General features: G+C 40.5%; 1 protein-coding gene across 2 annotated transcripts in view; it reads right to left on the bottom strand.

Moving 5' to 3' along the window:
* alk (ALK receptor tyrosine kinase) overlaps positions 1 to 22,994 on the bottom strand; it is a 322,469-nt gene that overhangs the window by 103,629 nt on the left and 195,846 nt on the right. For both annotated transcript variants that reach the window (XM_037072734.1, XM_037072733.1), the window contains exon 4: positions 19,697 to 19,901. In XM_037072734.1, the coding sequence (XP_036928629.1) occupies positions 19,697 to 19,901 (205 nt within the window). The remainder of the gene's footprint in view (positions 1 to 19,696; positions 19,902 to 22,994) is intronic.

The raw sequence follows: 22,994 nt of genomic DNA on the forward strand, positions 1-22,994 counted from the left end.
TTTCAGGAGGAGAGCAGGTGAATTCATGATGAACCATCTCCTCAGGTTTGCTTTTTTCACGGCAACTTTGCCTTGAGGCCCACTCAAACTGCTTAAATGCGTTTATAAGAAGAAACAAGTCTGAATGCATGTATTTACTTCTATATTTACTTCTGCTTTCGCTTCAAGATTGTCTCAGTGAAATGTTTTTTTGTTTAATGTGCTGTCATGCTTCAAGGCAAAAGAACAGTGACGTGACCAGTGCTGACAGCCTGGCTCTCATATAATCTGTAACTTAAGTAGCTTGTTAACAAGCTTTACCTACATCCAATGAAATAAACAACAGCATACAGTGCAAAGTACAAAGACCAGACTCACACTTGACTTCCACCACTTTCACGAACACGAAGCGCGCTTTAAAGATTCATTTGGTTTCGTCAGAATGTGTCGGCTCCTTTCATGTGTGCTCGCTTAATAAATTATTTTTTATATCTACTTTGTTATTGTATTCCATCTGACTTGACGGAGCAAGGGAAACCAGCTGTGCTGTGGGAGAAGTTATTGGCTAACAGTGGCTGGTGCACACACACAAAAAGAAAATTGAGTTCAGCGTTGGCTGTGGGTGATGTATTTTGAGATTTAACAAGGTGAATGCATTCTTGTTTTCCTCCACACCTTTCCCTGTAGATATCAGGGGGACTTCATGTAATAAATTGTGCTATCAAAGGAGTTGCCATGCTTTCATCTGCACTAAAATAGGCCCCTGGGGCTGATAGGTGATTGAGGGTTAACATGAATACAGTGGGTGGGGGTCTGAAACTGTGTGGGGGTGCGTAATTGTGGTGAAGAGGGCAATAGGATACTGAGGAGACAATATAGTAGGGAGGGTGAGAGACTCACATGAGGGCCACATGGGAAAGAGAAGCAGCATGTTTTTTTTTCCTACAGCCACTGTGAATCTTGTTACCACCATTTTTACAGACTTCTTTCAATTGATGATTGCACCGGAAACACAGAAACAAGCCACTGGTTCTGTCAAAAGACAGAAGAGAATAAAAAAAGGTTGAAAAAAACAGACAGGTAGTTCAGTGGCCCTTTCATTCCATAATCAAAGACCCATATTTCCTGCTGGTGCAGAAATGTTCTCTATGTTGTTCAGTAAATCAGAAACCTACTCTTTTCACAAGATGTTTCTTCACTCCCAGACCCAAACAAACACAGAAAGTACACATGATAGAATGGCATCTGCTTGTTCAAACACAAAAACCTAAAACTGTGCCAGCAGCCCAGTCGCCAGAACAAAATGTTGGCATTTAACATTTTCTGTAAACCACTGATACATGTATGTGATGACATTAGTGTCAGTAGGTGAAAGAGATGGTGGTAGCATTATAAAGATGGCTGCCGAGCCAGATACCACTGTACAAGACATTTAAAGCGTGAAACCACAGAATATGTTCAGCCAATGAACATTTACAGCTGTGTTTATTGCAATAATCTAGTTTTTATTATTTTTTTTTAAGAAAAACACAATCTTTTTCTAACACTAAACACGTGGTTTTTGCACATGAACCTGACCTGACTCTAAGGCAAAACATCATCTCGACAATAAATTGAATCTTGAACATGAACATTTCCAATATATTAATGGTTTTGCAGAAATGTACATTGCCAACAGTTATTATGTCTATTCTGCCGGCACCAGAGAAACTAACTGCAGTTAGACTATTTCGCAATGTGGCGAGGTGTAAGTGACTCTGTAACTCTAAGTTCAGACATTACATGGCATTGAAGTCTTGCTTTTATCAGTCTGGGAGTATCATTCATGTGGCATCAAAGAAACACAAAAGTGGAAGAATCTTTCTTGAAACGTTATCGTTTCGTATGTGCTCAGACTGAAGGGTGACATGATAATGTGACACTTGGCCCTGGAAATATGCTGTAATTACAGGGAAATGGTTCTTTATTGTTAGCGTGGGGGGAAAAGGCCGAACTGGCGGCAATTGGACACACACACACATGCACACACACACTCAGACGCTCAACCTTGGTATCACACAGGGGGCCAAGAGCAGGAGATGGTGAGTTTGGTCTGAAACCTGTTCAGTGCTTCAGTGCACCCCCATAGTCCTCTTCCGAGCACTCAGGAGGAGACATGGTCTGACTTTTTTTTTTAAATGGTTACCAGGCATGGCTCATATTTTCATGATTTATTTGCAATTTTATACTGCATGATTCATTTCCATGTACTTACAATGTAATAATGTTCCATTTCCAACAGGATGGCATCACATTTAATCCAGATTTATTCTGAAGAAGATCATGTACTTTAACTTTTGATCTCATATTTCTTGCCAGGAAGTTGCAACCACGATTCCAAAAATGTTAGGATGTTGTGAAAAATGTAAATTAAATCAGAATGCAATCATCTGCAAACAAACAGTGTTTTGTGGTTTTATGGTTAAGGTGTTTCTGAGCCCATGCCAAATATAAAAAAAATGTGTTTCATAAAGTGGTGAAACTTGCCCCGTCTTCTCGTAAACAGCTGAGCCTGATACTATCACCTGTTAGTAATGAGACCTTGTGGAATATTCCGAAAGGGTGGATAGCAAAGTGCAATTTATAGCAGTTTGTTTCTTGTGTTTCTCAAGCCCTTTCCTAGGAATGATTGTATATTCTAGCTATTTCAATACATACAGTATAATATCAAGCATTTCATAAGTCTTTATTCCATAGTCAGACAAGAAAATCACAATGAAAACTAGTAATGGTTTAACGCTAAAATAATAAAAAAAAAACCCCAAAACAACATAGCTGTGGGCAGCATATTTTGAAGATCAAATTACAGAGGGCTGAATACTTCCACTCACAGTCATGTATCTGAGGCATTTCTTTGCCAATGAGGATGCAGATGCAGTAAACAAGGTAAGACTGTGACGGGGGGTACGGGGACAGCCAAACACACCGCGCCCCTGTTCTGAAACATGGTGTCAGTCAGCTGTTGTGTGATTGAGCCTGCTCTAGCACTCCCAGACTGCTCCGATTTGAAGCTGCTCTCTCCTACTTATTCTGTTACCTAATGGGCTCCTTTGAATAATAAGATGTGGATTCTCCCAGATGGAGGGGCTTGTTGTAAAAAGTCTGCCATATAATTTTTCATCTTAAAAAAAAAAAAAAGCTTTAATACTTTTTTGGTCAGTTCTGACAGAGTCTCTCGCACACACACTTGTCTTGTGGGTTATTCTGTTATGTTTGGTAGTATTATCGATCAGTCCTGGCACGGCTGTCATAGTAACACAATTAACACAATAAGACATTCATTTATTATTCATTTATCCACTCCTCCATGCATTCAGCCACTGCTGTAGTTAAATATATATATATATATATATATATATATATATATATATATATATATATATATATATATATATATATATATATATATATATATATATATATATATATATATTATAAATAATAAAATAATGATAGCTGTATCTTCTGTGTGGTGCCTCCTATGCAAAGATATGTACTGTATATGTGCATCATTATATGTGCCACACATGACCCCAACATAGAGGAGCAGAACAATCAAAGCTCTGAAGCATGTCACCCGATTGCATCACTTCATTCTGTGCTTCCTTCCATCTGGTTTCTCTCTGAAGCTAAATCTAGTTTCTTCTTGTCATGCCTGTGTTCCATTATGAGCCTCGTTCCTGAGAATGTGCCACAGTGACGCAGCGCGCATTGCTTCAAACCCAAGTGCTGTTTCTGCTGCTTTCAGGTAGTCAAACCATGACACGTCCTGTCGGGGAGGTGCAAGTGCTCACCACTGATTGAGGGCAGTTCTTCTAATGGAGCACTGATGAGCAGCTGGATATTTCAATTAATCACCAAAGAGCTATAACGCGTCAGGGTTTTTCCTCCGATTGTTGATTTCAAGTGCTAATTAAAGTAAATGCAATTTCAAAACCCCCAAACTGTAGAACACACTCTGGAGAGAAGTCTCCATGGTGATACTTTGGAAAGGTAAATGTTTACTCCACGGCAGTATCCATACATCTGAGGAGACCTGGAGAAAAAGCAATTATAGCAATTGCAATTATATAACTGTGCTGGCAGATGTTTTAGCAGCCTATCAATGTGGCATCGGTAGAACTGTGGCTATTATTATCACATAGCTGTTTCTTTTGTATAGACAAGAGGGCTCGATAGAAAGGAGGTCACATCTGTCTGATGTGAGCCATGTGAGAGTTTGAAAGTTAATAAAAAAAGCTCTGCCAAAATCACAAAGCCAAAAACTACAAGACTATCCATCCCAACAGTACGCTGTATAATCAACGACCTCCACAGCCTGAGGGCACGCTGAAACAGACAGCTCACACTCAGGCTTTAAGGTGGAAGAGTTAAAATAATGCAGGACACTGTTAAGTGCCGCAGACTTACTTACTATATTGCTTGTATCAATTACCATTTCCAATTAAACATGGATTCATTATCTACTGTGCAGGGAATTATTTATTGGGAGTTAGACACTGGCAGTAATTGCATCCACTTGTTTTATCTCTGACCCTGGTGGTGAAAAAAAATAAAGCAATTTAAAATGATACACCACGGAGAGAGAGACTTATTATTTTATTACATACAGACACTGTCTTATTAACATTATATGAGGAAAACAGCAAGGTGTTGTGAGTCTTTCTTTCTACATTCGAACATTCTCCAGACAACCTACAGTACAGTATAACCCCATGTGAATGACAGACTGCGCATTATGGACAACAATAGCTAATAAAGAAGACTGGCGGCTGGTTTATTTGGGCATCAGAGAGAAAGCTCATTAAAGTCGCAAAGCCCCCGTGAGGATGGGCTGTCTGAACTTTGCTTTGATTTCATGAGCACCAGCAGCTCTGAAGCCATGTTTCGTAATCGTGAGTCCCCTCTCAGACTTTGTGCCTCGTGAAATATTCAAGCAGTATGTACTCCTCAAGTGAGTGCCCCAGCCATAATCTTCTCTTGTATGTTGGTACAGTGTGACATTTTGTCTGCATGGTTTGACAGGCACCAAGAAACCCTGGAGACAACTATGTTTTGCGTTTCATTCTGTTTCAGGAATCATTTTCTGCAGAGGTGCTCCCACTTCTCATGTTTATGACAAGTACACGAGTACTACACTGAACCGAAGCATGACACAGTTTACAGCTCTTCATAAGACTAACTATAGGACTAAGACCTGTTTCTCAAAAGACTAACTGCTGTGACACTTGCTTTGAGCATGTCAAAACAAATATTAGTTACCTCCATGTTACTGAAGCTGTGGCATAAACAAAGTCAGGAACTATTTACATGATTACACATCACTGTCACACTTCAAACTATGCATCATTTTACAGATGTCTTCACAGAAAGTAAGTTTGAGTTCTAAACTTTCTGACATCAAAGTTTTTTTTTTTTCTCAAACTGCACATGAAATAGAATCACGTAGTGAAAATAAGGGAAGATATTAAATTTACAGCACCACCCGTCTTCCCATAATGCAATGCATATTGAATGAGTTTGACTGTCAATGAATGTTGGGACTTATCTATCCTCTTTGTGTTCGACACCGTTGATCCATTTACGGTCCATTTATGCATCAACAGGGACATGTTCATCAACATGCTGAAAGATCCACTTTATGCTAAAAAAGAAATAATTAGTTGACACTCATCACTTTGATCCATTTGTACTGATCTAATCTGCTGGAGGGAAATGAATGACATCCGCGTACAAGGATGCCTTGTGCCTATCTCGCTTGCATCTATTATAATAACCTTGGATGCTGGAATATCAGATTAGAGGACTCTTTGATCACCCTATTTTGTTCAAAATGAGTTGGAGGGAAACTAAGTAATGGTGCACAGATCTGCAGAACTGCAGAATTAGTTTTTGTGAAAAAACAAAATTGGTCCTGCTGAAATCATAATCCCAGCACAGTTGCTTTGGTTATAAAAAACACAACTTTTTGATCAACCTAGTCCAAGACATAAATGAGACATTTGTGAAATATTTTGCAGGAAAGTGGTTTATTTTTCATGATTTACTCTACGGTCAAAATATCCAAGTAATAAAATGGCTTATGTATTATGATTGCTGGCATATTAAAGACAGAATAACACACAAAATGCCTCCAAACAAAAAGGAAAAACGAAAAAAAAAAAAACAACACTTTTTGGTTAATGTACTTAATTTTACAGAGTGAGCTACTCGCTCCTAACTGACTATGTTATATCTGGCTGCATGATCCATTTGGGAAAGACTACCTGTCCAATCTCTGAAAATCGGGCAGATGGTCCGGGCTACACACTATACACTATAATGCACTTGAAGAGCTCAGACTGCGGGCTCTGTTTCCTCCATCATCCTGGTGCGGACAAAGCTCGTACCTCAGGATAGCCACCAGCAGCAGAGTTACCGCCCTGCAAGTGAGTTCTACATGTTCTACAAGAAGCTTCTGATCAGACAACAGCAGCCGACTTGAACATGATCTCACTTATCATCTATGCTTTCATCTAAAGGCCAGTTAACAGCCTCCACAATGACACACATGGAATTGTGGATCATTGAAATATCATTAAAAATATAGTCATCAACATGTTTCTACTCTACCATGCTGGCACTACATGAAAATGATTGGTTTCCATTTCAACTCCACTGGAAATTCACTGCCTTGCAAATATCATGCTTAACTCATGTATAATGATAGTTTTGCTTGCTATGGGAGTCTAAAAGCGGAAATCATTATATGCACATGTTTACAGCTGCTGGAGGCCAGCGGGCAGCAGGAATGCTAGAGGCCATGTAGTGGAGGAGCAATTGAGTGCTTGGAGATAATGAACATATGTGTGAGTGCAGCTCAAGTGGCATGCACTTGCGGGGAAGTAACCCTCAGGAAGAGGGGACCATAATGACCATCTGTCTCTCTTCCAGATATGAGTTGGTGTGAGAAGACAGTATCAATGAAAATGCCCCTAAACTGTGAGCAGTGACAGCTGTGTATTTAGTTTGGTCATGGGAGAGTAACGACAAGTAGGTCGAATTTACCCCAAACTATTAATTTAACTTTAGTGGATGGTTTCCATGAATTTCAGATATTTTCACAGAGATTTTGACTTGCTATTTTCAGCTGTGGTAGACGTGCCACAGAGAGATTGTCCTTGCTCATTAGGAAGAATTCAACAGCATAACACCGGATGAAACTAATAAATTGATATGGATGAACTTTGCTCCATGTCTGGTTAATGATATTTCATAACATCTGATAAATAGACTGTTTATTAGTCCCACAGCAAAGGCCGGCGGAATTAGTTTTTCGGCATAATCTGCAGCACAAATACATAACACCAGCAGACATAAACATGGCACACAAAACCATATACAATAGGTTTCCCTTGTCTCACCCTACCCTCTACAGTTACAGCTAAAGGTCTTCTCTAGAGCCGGTGTTAGGTTTGTTCATTCTGGGTTAAAGTAGAAACATGGCAGTGCAACATGGTAGACTCCATGGGAGAGGACCTGCTCCCTTTGTAGATATGAAAGGCTAATTTTAAGGACATGAAAACACAATGACTCATCAATCATACATGCGTTGCCATGGATATATATTCCATGTCAGCCAAAAGAGCCTCATAAATCCTGCACATTGCACCTTTAATACACCATGAATTCTTGATACAACACATTAAAAGCAATATAAACACTCAACACTATGCACACCACTAATGTCAATTACCACATTACTGTAGTTAGATTGAATGGGTAACCTGATCATCCTGCAAGACCCTTCCCTCTCTGGACCCCAGTCTCATACTGTAATGCTGGTTTGTAAGGTTTTGAAAAAGCAGCCTCTCATCTCCCGTGTGGCGGCCCTCTGGAGACACCTCAATAACCAAAGTGCCATTCTGCCAGATGGTAACACTGACTGCAGGATGGCCTGATTGGAGACAATTATACATCTGGAATGGTCCAACGAACCCGAGGATTGGACTCCCAGCAGACAGCTGCAGAAAAAGACGTTTTCTAAATTACAAAACAAAAACGCGGATGATCAACCTGTCCCCCCCTGCTGTCCCCCGAACTGTAATGGCCTATGCAATTATGAGAACCAAACCCCTCATCCTGAAGCAGAGTGCTAACTTTAGAGGTGTCAAGGGAGAGGACAATGAGAAGAGCGAAAGTTCCTTTTCCATACAACCCCTCGCTACAAGGAAATATGGACATAGCTAAAGGTGCCCCACTGGTGTTCAGGCTGTTGCACAGAACATCTGTTCTCTGGCTGACAGCCAGAACCAGCATGTTTCACAGTTTGGTGGAGGTGGGAATGAAAGGTAGTTTTCACTGCTGTGCTTCAATGAACATATATTCATCCCTGTATCTTTGTATGTAAATTGGGCTGCGCATGTAATGAATAAATGTCAGTTCTCAATTAATGCAATTCATAGACGATTTATCTGTATTAGTGCTAATCCTCTCATGTGGCCTGCCCTCATCCAGGTCACCACGGTGGAGAGGAGGTCGTGTGGCTCAGACACCACTTGGCGATGCCACGTCCTGCTCGGTCATCTCCTGGATCCACATGCTCTACATATATTATCATTTATATCAGATATTCTGTCAATGCAACTTGTAAAATGTGATTCTCTTGTTCTTTTCTGTACATGCGGCATCTTTTGCATGTCTGTCTGTCCTGGGAGAAGGATCCCTCCTCTGTGGCTCGTCCTGAGGTTTCTTCAGGAAAGAATATAAGTGTGATATGTATGTCACTGTTCTTCCAGACAGGTTTTTCAGCTTATTAACTAAGAACACAGAGAGACTCAAAACTCTTGCAAATAGTTGCCTATTTTGGCATGCACACTAGAAGTTGCACTGACGGGGCCGTGCATAAAAATGATCTTGATACAAATGGGGTCATGATCACTACACACATCTTCTCCCCTAAAACAAAAATAAAACACAAATATATTTTTTACTGGATTGTGCCAAAGATGTTATTGAGAAAGAAGAGCAGCTGCAGGTGATACTGGAATGTGGATGAATTTGTGCTGTCATGGGCAACAAAAGTGAAAAAAAAGAGAATTCTGGAGCGAGTAAGCAGATCAGTGCAGTCCTATTAACATATGTTTATGCTGTTTATATTCAACCACTTACGATTACTGAACATCTTTTTCTGACTGAAATGGACTGAGACTGAGCCACACTGCCTCTCTGACCAGGTCAAACTCACTGGGCTACTTACAGAGCTCTGGTTCAAACTGGCCCTAATATAGTCATTTGGCCTCAGAGACTTAGGTGTGCCACAAGAAAATAAGGCATCTCCATTATGAGGCATGTCAACAGTTTTGTGCTCAGAGCAGTTCAGTGTGGTTATCTGACCACCGCTGCTCAATTTGAATTTTCCCGACTGTAAAAGAGACACAAGAGGTACACGACTTAGGTTACATATTAGTATTAAGCTGTACTGTGTTTGAACCAAATTCAGCTATTTAGCTTGTGTTCATTGTTTTGAATACCCAGTTTCATCTGATCTGCAGGGCCACAATTTAGATAGCTGCAAGAAGATTTCCAGTGGAGTGCCACTTCATCTTGACACTTGAGACACGGCTGTCTGGTAAGATGCCTCAGAGCTACAGATAAACTAGTCAGTCCTTCAAGTAAAATGCCTTTAACATGCTGGATGTTTAGTCAGTGTTTAAAGGATGTCAAAATGTTGAATTTACGAGTTCTACTTTGACAAACGTTTCTGTCAAATGAATGAAACGAAGGCAGTTTTGTTGATGACGAACCCAGTAGATTGGTGATTGGTGATCCCCTTAATTTTCTTCCAGCACCAGCATGAGGTTAACAAGTGTGCTTTGAAAGGGAAATGTTGGAAAAACAGTTGGATGAATTTCTATTCAATAACATGCTTTTGTGAATATCGGTGCAGTCTAGCGTTCTCATTAACTGCCAGCAACAGATCAAAAGTTTTAAAAATATATATATTAAAAAAAGTTTTGTTTACTTGCATGCAGGTTAGAATGGAAATCATTGTGTCACACAGCCTGGTGAGACTGTAGACTCATAATTAACCTCTAATTCTGCTTATCTTTGAGAATTTGTGTTTAAAAGTTCGATTTCTACCATTTGATTTATTGATCACAGGACACACAGTAAACTTTCCTGTGCCAAGAATAAAATTGGCTGTGTTCAGAATACCAGTCTTCTAACAAAATATATCTTTTCACTACTACTCTACTCTACAAAGTTATAGTAGTGTGGATATCTCCAAAAAAGACACACTGCACCATGACATTTAAAAAAATAAAATAAAATTGAATTGGTGGAGATAATCATTGTTTGCACATGAGACAGGAGACTGAGCAATGTGCAGTAAAGAGTCAGCAAAAGTTGTGAAATTGTGTGCTTAGGAATGTCTACAGTTACATGATATTATTATATATAATTATATATATATATACATACATTAGCTTGTAAGTATTTTTCTCCATCATGAGTTTTCACTGAGTAGCACTCTCAGCTCTCTGTGACACGTGGCTGCCTATCTATAGCTTGCATTGATTTTTATAGAGGGTAATAAACGTTGCTGGACTTAGCCAAATTCCAGGTCACTACATAAAGCTATAAAAAACGAACAACTGTCCTGCTGTGGGATGGGAAAACACATAAAAAAGACACAAGAGGATCTCAAGCGAAATCATTCGACATGTCAGCTTGGGAATAAAAAAACATGGCACTCGTCAAAGTGCTTCCTGGTCTTTCATGTTTGAATAAGACCTGCTATGAGATGGGCAACCCCTGTCACACCTACAGTGTGACGAAACATGGCACACAATCATTCTCATACGAAAAAAAACATTGTTGAGGCACATTCTAGATCTTTTTACACTGGACAAACAGTGTCCTCAGCCTGCTTTTGATTTAAAATCATTTGACCTTTGTGCTATAAAGGAAAATTCAGTTCCTGCATTCGCCTCCTGGGGACAAAGTTTTTTGTATCATAATACAATCCATGTGAAATGCAAAAACACAGCTTCCTTTGTTCATACCAAATAGTAAATAAATGATTTACTGGTATTTAAAATCTACATTTTTGAATAATTTATTTTAATTTATTTTTTTTTTCATATTTCATTCATTTTTTTCAACTGCCATTTTCTGCCATGGTAAGTTAACACTGCATGCCCATGATATTCCAGAGAGACATACTCCTTATGATACAGGCCGCCAGGGAGATGAAGGCAAACAGGAAGGAAAAACACTACCTCTATCTCAGCAATTGCTTTGATGCAAAATGTGCATCACAGCAAAAGGCTTTTGTGAAATTGGAACTAAGCTTTTAATGTCTGCGGCTCGAAATTTCCTTGTGCTTTTGCCATAGGTGAAAATCAGTAATTCTGTCTCTTCTTAAAAACTAGGCCACTGTTGCTTTTTCCCAAATTTCTCCTTGCCCAACTCTTGTTTAAAACTTCAGCTGTCAGGAATGTACAATGCAACTTTGGGGAAAAATGAATCGAGATCCTTAGATGAGAAGGAAGTCCTATGAACACGGGGGAAGGGTGGGAATAAACACCGTAGCACCTTATGTAACCTGTCTGTGGAAAAGAAGGGGGGAAGATAAAGAGAGTGTGCATGAGAGGAAGAGGATTGTGGAGTATGCAAGCCGAGGATGACAAGATATAACTCATCCGTGGATAGGCTGCTTTTTTTCTCCCCATGAGTGCCTATATGAGGCTCAAATGTTTCATTTCTAAAGCTTTTTTATGAAGTCCCAACGGGAGCTGCCACGAAAACACTACAGAGGCGCTGTAATGATATTTTGTTGAGACGGAGAGTAATGTGTGTGCATATGTGTGGTGCCAGAGGAAAGCCCAATGAGATAAATAGGTAGAAAATAGATAGCACTGTGGTGGGGATGTAGCTGTGCGTGATAATATGCGAAGACAATCAGATTTTGATGTAAAAATATTAACATCTCATGTACTGAGATGAAAAGATTTGGCATTCTTTTAGTCTTCTATCTATATGTCTCCCCTGTAGTCAGACTGATGCTTACAGGGTGTTTTTCAAAGGAGTCTCTAAAACAGGGCTGCTCAAAGAGAGCAGCCCACAGGCCAAAGTGATACCTGGTGTTGTTCTGTTTCCAGCAACATAAATTAGTATTATTTTTTAAATATGTCATTGACAGTAGATCACTGTCCATGTTGTTTTATTTTTTTGAGATGTAAAATATCCTTAGCTGCATGTTTGACCAATTTGACCAATTAAGGGAACTTGGGATCTCAGTAGGCCTATCACTCTGAACGTTAACAGTGTGGCCCATGGCCCACAAATAAGTTTCAACTTTGGTCCTCCAAGAGAAGAAGTTTAGGCACACCTGGACTACAATTACATCATTTGATGTCATCGACAGGCAATGAAGCATGAGGACCCTGCTACAGAAGTGTCCATTTCTTGCTGAGCACAGTGAATGGTCAGTTCACTGTTCCACACATATAAGAACATAACATAAAAGTTACACCTGACACCCATAGAAGCCTGGAGAGACTTACAGATTTTTTGTTACTTTTTTTTTAGTAAGCCTTTCTTTTACAGTCCCCTAATACCAGGTATTTACTAGGTAAATTAATGGTAACACAATAGTGTTACTAGGTAATTATCAAAGGTAATAAGAACATATATACAATACCTAGTAACACATTTTTGTTACCATATATTTACTAGGTAAATAGCTAGTAATTAGGGGACTGTTGCTACCTGCTTATTACCATCAGTAGTTACCCAATAACACACTATAATTTACCATTTAGTTACCAGGTAAATACCCAGTATTGTGGCCATAGTTTCATTGTATTTGCTTTCTTATTACCATTGGTAATTATCTAGTGATACTTTTGTGTTACCTTTTGTGAATTTACCAGGTAAATATCTGGTAATTAGGGGACTGTAAAAGAAAGGCTCACCCTTTTTTTGTTCTTGTATGTATTCACTTTCCGGCTTCAATTTGCCTGAGAGCTTTTATCATGGACCGTTGACTAATGTGCAGAAAATGGCAAGCTTAGAGAAGGAGAATGTATTAGCCAATGAAGATAATGCTGCTGCCTTTTTTCTCTGGAAACGGGTACAAAAGGCAGAGCGAACAGTGATGTGGCACTGGTGGCCAATGCTATAACGAGTCTCATTTACATTTGAAACGGCAAAATGGCAAAGAAGGCTTCTGGGGAGCCAGAGGAAGACAGAGACGGAGGGCATGTCAAGAAATACAAATGTATCCCCTTGGATTCCCACTCAGCCACTGTGCCCGTGCAATCAACCACAGTGCCCACACACATTCTCCTCAGTTCTTTGCTTTGACTGAAACTTGTATAATGTTTGTGGCTCTATTTATCACAGGTCACATCACAAAGTAATAATTAGCATTTAGTGCTCATTTAAAGAGAGCGATGTATCTCAATCGAACACTTATGTTGGCCTCTTGGTGTGATGTACTTTAAATCGTCATTATAGCCATTGTGGGTAATCTTCTTATGATTGAATTAAGAGGACTACTAAAACAAAAACAACAAGGGATTTAGTGCTGGGCAGTATACCGGTTCACACAGAATAATGGTGTATATTTTCATAATAATATGAATTTTTAATATACCCCCATACCGGTGTATTTGATCACACAACGTCCAGAACGCTACACTGCGCTGCACGACACTGTTTCAGACTGGAGCCTTTTCAATGTTGCGCTTCAGGCATGGTGCGACTGCGAGGCATGGTGAGGTGGTAAACAGTAGTGCTCTGGTGTTATGTTACGGTAAAGATGGCTAGAATAGACATTGCAGTTCATGACTTCATCCGCGTATGTCAAGATGAGCAACTGGACAGCCGCTGAGATCCGGGAGATGCTAACTCTGTAGCTGTCCGCTTGTCGCTGTAGCTTGTTGTTGTAGCAGCAAGCTACTAACGGTCGCTACTTTCAAATTAAAAGCCCCCCGCTAGGTTTGCAGTTATAAACTCCAGTGGGGTGCAATGTAAAGCTCTTGTTTTGAAGACAAATTCAACCTGCTTCCTGTTAGCTTTCTGTTGCTTGAGGTAGCTAACGCGAGGCGCTCTGCTGCTGGCTTCCTTTAATAGCGGGGGTTTAACATCGGCGTGTGTATGACTGAGGAGGTGAGAATATGGGCCACGGGTTTATAATCAAGTAAATCTATCAAGTGTCACCACATTTCTCCCGATGCATATGTTGTACGTCACTGTTCACGCCCAACTTCGTGCTTCATGTCACATCACATGTTTATGCCTACACCAGTGGAGGCTTTTTGGGAAAGAAGGAATATCAAACCTCCCTTTTAGATAGACATGGTGGCAGAGTGCAGCCTTTACCTTGCAGCAAATGTGCCATCTTTTCTATCTAAAAGGGGCAAGTAATTCCTCTCTCAACCAGCAGAAAGTGCTGTGAACACCTGATTATGCATGAAAAAAAATACAGTCATATTTTGTGAAACCGAATTTTGAAAAATACCATGACATACATTTTTGGTCATACCGCCCAGCACTAAGAGGATTGAGATGTTTTACAGCATATACACACATACAAGAGAAGAGTGTGATGTCCTTTTATTTAAATAGTGAATGTCAGCCAGTGTTGCCTTTGTAAGAGATGAGTGTTTACAGTACTATGCAAACCAAAAGAGAAAAACCAACAAACCAGAATGACAGAGCCTGAGCCAATACCCGTAACTCTAGGATAAGCATCAAATTGAACTAATTAATATCAGCCGCCCAAATACGCCTTATATTAGATCCATGCCGTATTCCCTGATTAAAGAAAAAAATGTCCATGTATATGTATATATTACACTCACACTTATATATGCAAATATGAATATTCAATACTATGTTCAATGCCACAGGAAAAAAAATGAGGGGAAATGAATAAATGTTTCAAAAACTTGATACAAATATTCACCATCGATATATATCAGTACATCTATATTTTCAAAAACACTGTGGAGCAAAAATCTGTGGAGTTACACTTGTACCGCATTGGCCATATGACCATAATGGCTCCCTCTCTGGCCTTAAGAAGTCATGTACAACACCGCTTGCTAACAAATGCAAACCAGAGTTCTAAGCTGCCGTCGTCTCTCGTAGCAACTGCAGCCTTCCCACAGGCAACACTCCCAGATTCAAAGATATGAGGATCCAATCAGCCGTGGCTCTGTGGCGACCACGGTCCTAGAGCAAGAGGTCAACTCTGGTGTGCACAAAGTGGAGGAGCAGAGGAGTTGTAAGGGCCTGCCGGGGATGAATGCATTGCTTTGCCAGTCAAAGGGGACTCGTGTTGACCGATCTCTCTTCCTCATGTCTGGTGCTCATCATTGAAGGACCCAAAGAGCAGGGTTGTAAGTAATGCTCTGTTGAGTGGATAAATGTCACTTATAACCTCACTTCATAAAGTCTTTTTACTGTGTGGTATCAGAAAAGAGGACAGAGAAATGTTAAAAGTTGCTCTTGGATAACTGCATAAAATGTGTATATTCTATTTAAACCAAATGTTCCCAAGGCATGATTACAGCAGCATTTAAATACAAGAAGTGTATAGCTAGATAGAACAGTAAATACTTTTAAGTTGCTTTAGTAGCTTTTAAGCTACTAATTGTTTGTGGGCTAAGATAAAATCCAGTAGCTTGAGAGGAAGGATATAAAAATGATGTATTATTGAACCAAAGTGGTTCTTCATTTCTTCATTCTAAAAGCCTATTTATCCAACAAACTCAAAAAAGAAAAGCACTCTGCCCCCTCTGCCTGCTGCTTACACTACCAGATGCCACCTGAGTCTACTTGAGAGAACAGCTGTTTTATCTAACTGTAGATATTGATATTAAAAAAAATATTTCTAACTTAATAAGAATCATCATCTAGCAAATGATTAAAACCCACATGATTTAAACTCAGACCCCTGGAAGCAATACAGTTTACAGAATGTTTGCCATAATCTTGTTGTAGTCGACGTGCTTATTATATCATAACAAACAGGTATTGGACATGCGACCAATAAGAGCTAAAAGCATCTTTATTTTTCATTCTAACCTACCTAATACACAGTTCATATTGATTCATATATTTTAATTAAGTAGCTAAGTAATGCAGCAGTTGGCAATTATTCAACCTGCTAAGTGTATGCAGCAAATACACAGACGCATATGACGCTTTGAGGCCGCTTTCTTATATTTCATTTATGGGACTGTAAATTAAATAATTGGATTAGTGGCAAGAGTAATCCTTTTTACTTACAGGGATTTCAGCTAGTTCACTTTGAAACAAAAATGTTGCTTGTATGAAACAGCCTTCATCATAACTATAGCAGCTACAATGAAATCTTCTGTTTGTCCATGCACCATTCATACAGATTGTATCTACTGTTCGACTGCATTTATGCATTTTCAACCATTCATCTGATTTTCTACTGCATGGTGTAACATTCAGTCAATCATGTTTAGCTCCTCTCCGAGCTTTATTAATGTCCCCTGCGATTCTTCCCCCCATATTACGGCTTTACTTTAATGTGCAGGATTATGTAGGGGAGAATGCGCAGTGCAGCTAATATTATACCATATTTCACTTGCTATAATGTTCCCACTGTATGTCAAATTTTAGCGTTAACACTTGCCTCCTTTGATGCCTCCTTCCCCCGCATTACAGAAGCCATGGATCAGTTTTAAGATGATGCTGCTCTCATGCCGTGCTTTTAAATGACATCCAACACGTTCCACACAAATGCATGACTGCATTTTATCACACTCGATGGATCGGTTACCTACACGCGTGCATCACTAAGAGCATTAATGCACCTTGCAGTCGAGGTCATTCGGCACATATAGCGTTAATGTAAAGTAAATGAAAACACACGCGTATGATATGGACTTTATTACCCTGTATGTGTGTATGAATGTGTAACAGATGGGGTGTGAGGTAATATTATAGGATCACATGAAGTGGGGTGAGGACAGATTCCTGTGATGGGATGTAACAGTGTGATGCATTGCCCCGTGACTGCTTCCACCACCTCGCTCACAAAACAAGACTGCCCTGATAATTTACCACTGCCAGGTCCAGTCATGGTGCACGACATCAGAGATATTAATGCACACGTGTGCAGAGACTGTACTGACACACGCAATTCATGTGGCAATATACACAAGAGGACATTGCTCATATCTCGCAGCCCTCCCGCTCTGTGGTCCTGCCTCTCTTTCAGTGCTGACAGAGACACTTGGGATGCTGACGTTCACTGCGAGAGCTCACGCTGTGTGATGAGTCATGTCTTTCTCTGCCCGCGTTCAGAGCTCCAAAATATGCCTCCCTCAGGTATAGTTACACACTGTGTGATGAAATCTGAGGCAGGGGCATGAAGGGAGGCGTAATGAAAAGCTAACCCTGAAATTCTACCTGCATAGTAGTAAGAAGACACTTCCACCAAAACACACAGGAAGTTTAGTCAGTACCATTTGGAGAATGGTTCACTCGAGTCACTGGTTTTAACGGACCAAACGTGAGTTCCATTCTGTCAACGTGACAACCTTCAGCAGTCTGACAGCCTGTTAAAAAACAAAGTTTTGGTTTAAAGGAACAGAGCAGTGGTATCTGTTTCTTATCACCGTATCCATCAACACTCAACTTGCAGGTTAAAAACCTTGACCTGTTATATTCATATTAACATCGTTATTTTCCTCACAATAAAAACTATCCAGTCTTTTAACCATGATTTCACCCTACAGCGCACTGACATTTTTTTTTTTCTCAATCCACCACAGAAAAGCAAGGATCAGTTTTTGCACAAAGCACTTGCAGAGGATGAAGCACTTGCCATTGAGAATTGACTCTTGAAGATTTAGTTGTGCCTGGACAATTCCATCAGATGTGATGCAACATTCATGCAATGCAGACGGCGGAGCAGCTTTCAGGGGTCTCAAAGCGACTGCGCCCTCAGTGGCGGATGGCTGTACTGGAGCTTGGGCGCTTGTGTTAGATTTAATCAGCAGCTTTGCGATTGAAAATTTGATATAGAAAAAAAAACAAAACAATGTGATTCTAATTACAGGAGAAACAGCACCAACCCCAAACGTACTTTTTAAATCCATTCATGACATCAATGTTACACTAAGTAGCATCAGCAGAGAGAACAAATAGTTAATTATGCAACATTGTGTGGGCAGCCTTCAAATAGTTATTTCTACTCCAGTGAGAGCGTACTTGTGATATGAATATTTTTGTTTCATGTGGACATGGCTGCTGTCTCTGCTCCAACCTGTGAGTCATTCTAATACGAAGGTACAAATGAAACTAAATGACATGACAGCTGAGAAGTTTTGATCCGCCCTCAAGTATGGAGGACCTTGTTAAATGATGATTGCGCACAAGGATGTTTCGTTTCCCTCTTGGCTAACCCTGCGCTAAATGTCCTGACTGCTGAATTGGGCAAACATGTCAAAACAGAGGATTAAAATTCAAAGGCAAGGGCCCGGGCTGGCAATTAGTAAGCTGACTGACTCTTTCAATGTCGGCGGGTGGCTCTTCTCGCTTTTGTTTTTGCCCCCTCTTTTTATGATGCGAGCATCCTCCCCGTCGGAATAGAAATGTGTGGAGTTTGGCTGAGCGAGTCTCCACGGCTGAGATGGTGTGGGTGGATGCAGCCGCTGACTACAAATGAGAGCACACAAACGCACAGTCTAATCCGTCACACATGTAATGAGCGCATCCCTGCAATGCTCCCTTACACCGCCCTGAATGTTCGCACAAACACACACACACACACGCACACACGCAAACATCAGTGGACATTCACTCCCACACAGAAACAGCAATGGATAGAGGGGAGATGTGGAAAGAATGGCATTCATTTGATTCCAGTGCCCTTAAGACATTACACACAGAAGCAGCATGAAACATGTCCGCAGCAGCGTGCTGAGATTTGCTCTTTGTATTCAGACTTCCTACAGCACACGTTTAAAAACGCTGGAAAACACATGAATATGTCCACACGTATCCGGAATTTAGGAAACAAATTCTTGAACTGAGAATCATCCTGGCCTCTGCCACTCTGTCGCCCTCAGTTTGAGACAGATCTCTGCACAGCCTCCGATGAGAGGAAACAATGAGAGGAGCACAGACCTGGTGTTAATTAATGATTAATCACAAAGGAAGGTCATATGCATGCAATAATTGCTCATCTGTGCCCAGCTGCTGCAAAAGCAAATTACATGTATTTTAAACAGCCTACCTTCCCTTCTAACCCTGCCAGCTCTCGCTCTGTCTTACACCATCTCCATATAAAAAGGCTTTCAATGAGGGTACCATGCTTTGATTCAGCTGAATGTTGTTTTTTTTTTTAATTTTTTTTTATCTCTTCCTCTAATGGAACACATGTACACAGGTCTAGGAACAGAGTATTCATAATAAAGCTTTTGGCTGATATGCAAGTGCTCACATGCTGCCAACACAGTGAACCTGAGCATGATGATTAGAAATCCTGTAAAGAAAGCAGATAGAACTTGTGAAGGGAGGTTTTGACCATCAGGCGTGGGTGGACCTGAACACCTACTTCAGGCTGATTCTCTTTAATCAAATCATTTTTGTTTTCTCTCTGTGTTCTACCGCCCCGTACATGTAGCAAACAGGAGCTTACCCTGTGATTCGTGGCAGCGTGTCAGTGGAGAAGAGGGCAAGTGGAGGTTTGTCCCGCTCTACGAGCCTTATGGTGTATTGCCCACTTTGCTTGGGGTGGAGGAACACAGCCATGTCCAGACTACAGGGACCCTGGGCCCCCCACAGCCAAGGACTGAGCACCCAGGGGCCACCAAAGGCTGAACGGTTCACCCAGAGGAACTGACCTAAGGGAGGGGAGAAAAACAGAGAATTGTAGAGCGAAATGTGTAGCAGTAAAACAAAAGACATGCAGTATAAGGACACAGTATCTCAGAGTAATTGATACTCAGCAGTTGCAAGAAAGCACTAAAATGATCAGGAATTCTAATCTGATGAACATGAGGTGCTGACACAGTATGGACAGAGTCCAGAGGAGTAATGGGCTATGATTTCAACTAGTTTTGAGGCAATAGCAGAGAGAGGCGCTTGATGAAAATGCATGAAATAAAGCTGCTTTGAAAAGAGCAGTCAATGACATCCCTTGCACAGAAAAGTGGGGGGGTAGTGGGTGAAAAATCAAAGCAAGTTTTTTTCCTCACAGTTTTGATACGAGGTCCCATTTCACTCTCCAACCTACTGAGCTCATTGAAGCAGGGAGTTCATCAGAAGCGGAAAAGTTGTGTGTCTGTGTGTGTGTGTGTGTGTGTGTGTGTGTGTGTGTGTGTGTGTGTGTGTGTGCGGAACGGAAGCACAAAGAACCTCAACATGAAAGGAGGAAAATCCATTTTTAATAAGCTCACTTAAGGAAAGTAGTGTTGATGAGAGGAGGCAAAAAGAAAAAGAAAAAAAATCGTGCAGCACAAGTGATTTTTTTTTTTTCTTTTTTTAATCTTTCTCAGGAAGCAGCGAAGGTGAGTTTGCCATGTCGACGGTGTTTATTTACTGTTGCAGGTGTCGTGAGCTCTCTGCTGCTGACACAGTCATAAAAATAAAGCTAGACATTTTTTGCAGCGCGCGGTTGGCTTATTTATTTTCGTTCCTTCTTTAATTTGTTTCCATTCCCAGGCTCCACTCTTGCCTCTGGATAACGGTAATACTGGCCTCCCAAGGGTCAGATTGTATCAAAGTGTACTTTTCTAACTGGGACGCACGTGTCTCCTTGTGTATGTCAAGCGTTGCACTCAAACAACCTTTTGCCATTAGATGTGTATGCAATTTGTATGTTGGGCCCCGCCAGACAGAGAAAGGATGGGGAAAAAGGGCTGTACAAATTCCTGATGTTGGCATGGTGCGAATATAGCAAGTTGAATCTGGGTTTCTTATTCAGTCTGAAATACGCCTGATCAGTGTCAATATATATGTATTGTGTGTACTGTATATCCTATTATATAACTGACTCTGGATGCAGCAGCAAGTTTGGATGCTGGGCAAAATTCTACATTACCTGAAGCCTGTGGAAAGTGGCTTGGAATAGTAAAAATGCTCATTAGGTGTCTCATTAAGCATTTGCAAAAATATTTTTGGAAAATCTAGCTAAAACCCCCAGCTCATTCAGCTGTTAAGACCTTTTCTCAAGATGAAGTTTTGGTTGATTTGTCCCTTGTTTTACATTTTTCTTTCCCCATTTCAACAACATCCAAAAATTACAAAACCTTACATATCGTCTAATAATATGCTAGTAAATATATTGCATTATGCATATTGCTTACCTTTATCTTTTGGTTAGCAACATTATAAATAAAGGCTGAAGTGAAGGCACGGCGGGTATAACTTTAGCTTCAAGATTCGGCTTTTTGTGCAGTTACTGAACCGGCTTTGGTGGAAGTAGTACTTGATGTGCAGGAGCTTCTGTGGACGACTCCACCACAGGTGGGTTGAAAACAGTTGGAAAATAAACAAATGTATCATGATGGAAAGAGCAGACAGAGAGATGAAATATTAGTAATACATATATTGTAGTTAGCTAGCTGATTGCCAAAGGCTACATTGAGATGGGTTGGCTCCGACTAAAAGAGGCAGACTGAGTGGTTGCAGAGGGGTTTGTTGCACCAGCTTGGCTAGACAAAATGATGGGAATGCTTTATGATTTGTTCTGGGAATTAACGCTGTAATTTTCATGCCAAATTCAAACCATTAGGAAAGTTACAAAAACTTAATCAAACTTGATTAAAACTTGTTTGTCATACTTTTTAGATGATTATTATAATTTACACAACACCCTAACCCTATGCCCTAACTAACATACTAATAAGACATCTGTGGGTTTGGCTTGAACCGTCTTGTCGGTCTAAAAAGTTTAAATAGCTGCTAGAATAGAAATGAGGAATTTTGGCAATTTGAAATGAAGTCAACAGAGGATGATTGATTGTAGGCCACTGTGAGAGGACTTGAAGCCTTTTCTCGTCCTCTATCTATACTCACACCTTTTTTCAGAAACTTTCACTCCTTCCTTTAATCCTTCCCTGATATACAGTGCTTTCCCTTTTTCCCCTGAGGTGGCTGAAAAACTAGTGAATTCGGAGGCCTTGGAACTGGAGTGCTCCAGTTAAGCCTCATTTGCTCTCCCTCCCTTCACATTTGCATGCTCCTTACACAGAGGGTCCAGACATTTTGGCAAGGACAGTCTGAGTGCTTACAACAAGTTCAGAGACTGCACACATTTTCTACACACCCAGCAGTGTTTTGATATAAAGGGTTTAGGACACAGCCTAAAAGGCCTTTGGGCCTGAAGGCTGAAACCTATTAAGGCTTGTTTCCCAGTCCAAATAAGATGTAGAAATACCTGCGAGGGAGCAGTTATCGACAGGGCGCAAATTATAATGGCAAACCACAAAGAAGACTGTAATTCCATTAGTAGATTTCTGCCTCAGCTTCACCTGTTAATACTGCTGCCTAACAGAGCTTGATGCCCTCATTTACTGCATCACAAGGCCTGGTTCAACTGACTGCCAATCTGCAGAGTGCAACTTGATCACTGATGGGGGTTATGGCAGAAAAGACACAGATGATCACTCACCGCCTTATATTGAAATTAGCTGTGTATTTAAAAAAAAGACACTGATTGTCATATTTTTTAGTGTAGTATCATGGCAGTTCATGAAATATTCAACAGAAACATTCCACAGGATTCATCTACATGGAGACAAAATGTTTTCGTGAGTCAGCATGAGTTTCTTTGACTTCATGAAAAAATGTATTCATGAACCGAGCTGGAGTCAGGGACCTGTTTAGTGGGTGATCAGCATACCAAGTCCAGGACTGTCACACCAGAATCCTGGGTAAGCATCCAGTCTGTGGCAGGGTTTAGACAGGAACACATTTTTTCAGTTTGCACAACA

The sequence above is a fragment of the Acanthopagrus latus genome, chromosome 16, assembly GCF_904848185.1.
Source record: "Acanthopagrus latus isolate v.2019 chromosome 16, fAcaLat1.1, whole genome shotgun sequence".
NCBI classification, from domain to species: domain Eukaryota; kingdom Metazoa; phylum Chordata; class Actinopteri; order Spariformes; family Sparidae; genus Acanthopagrus; species Acanthopagrus latus.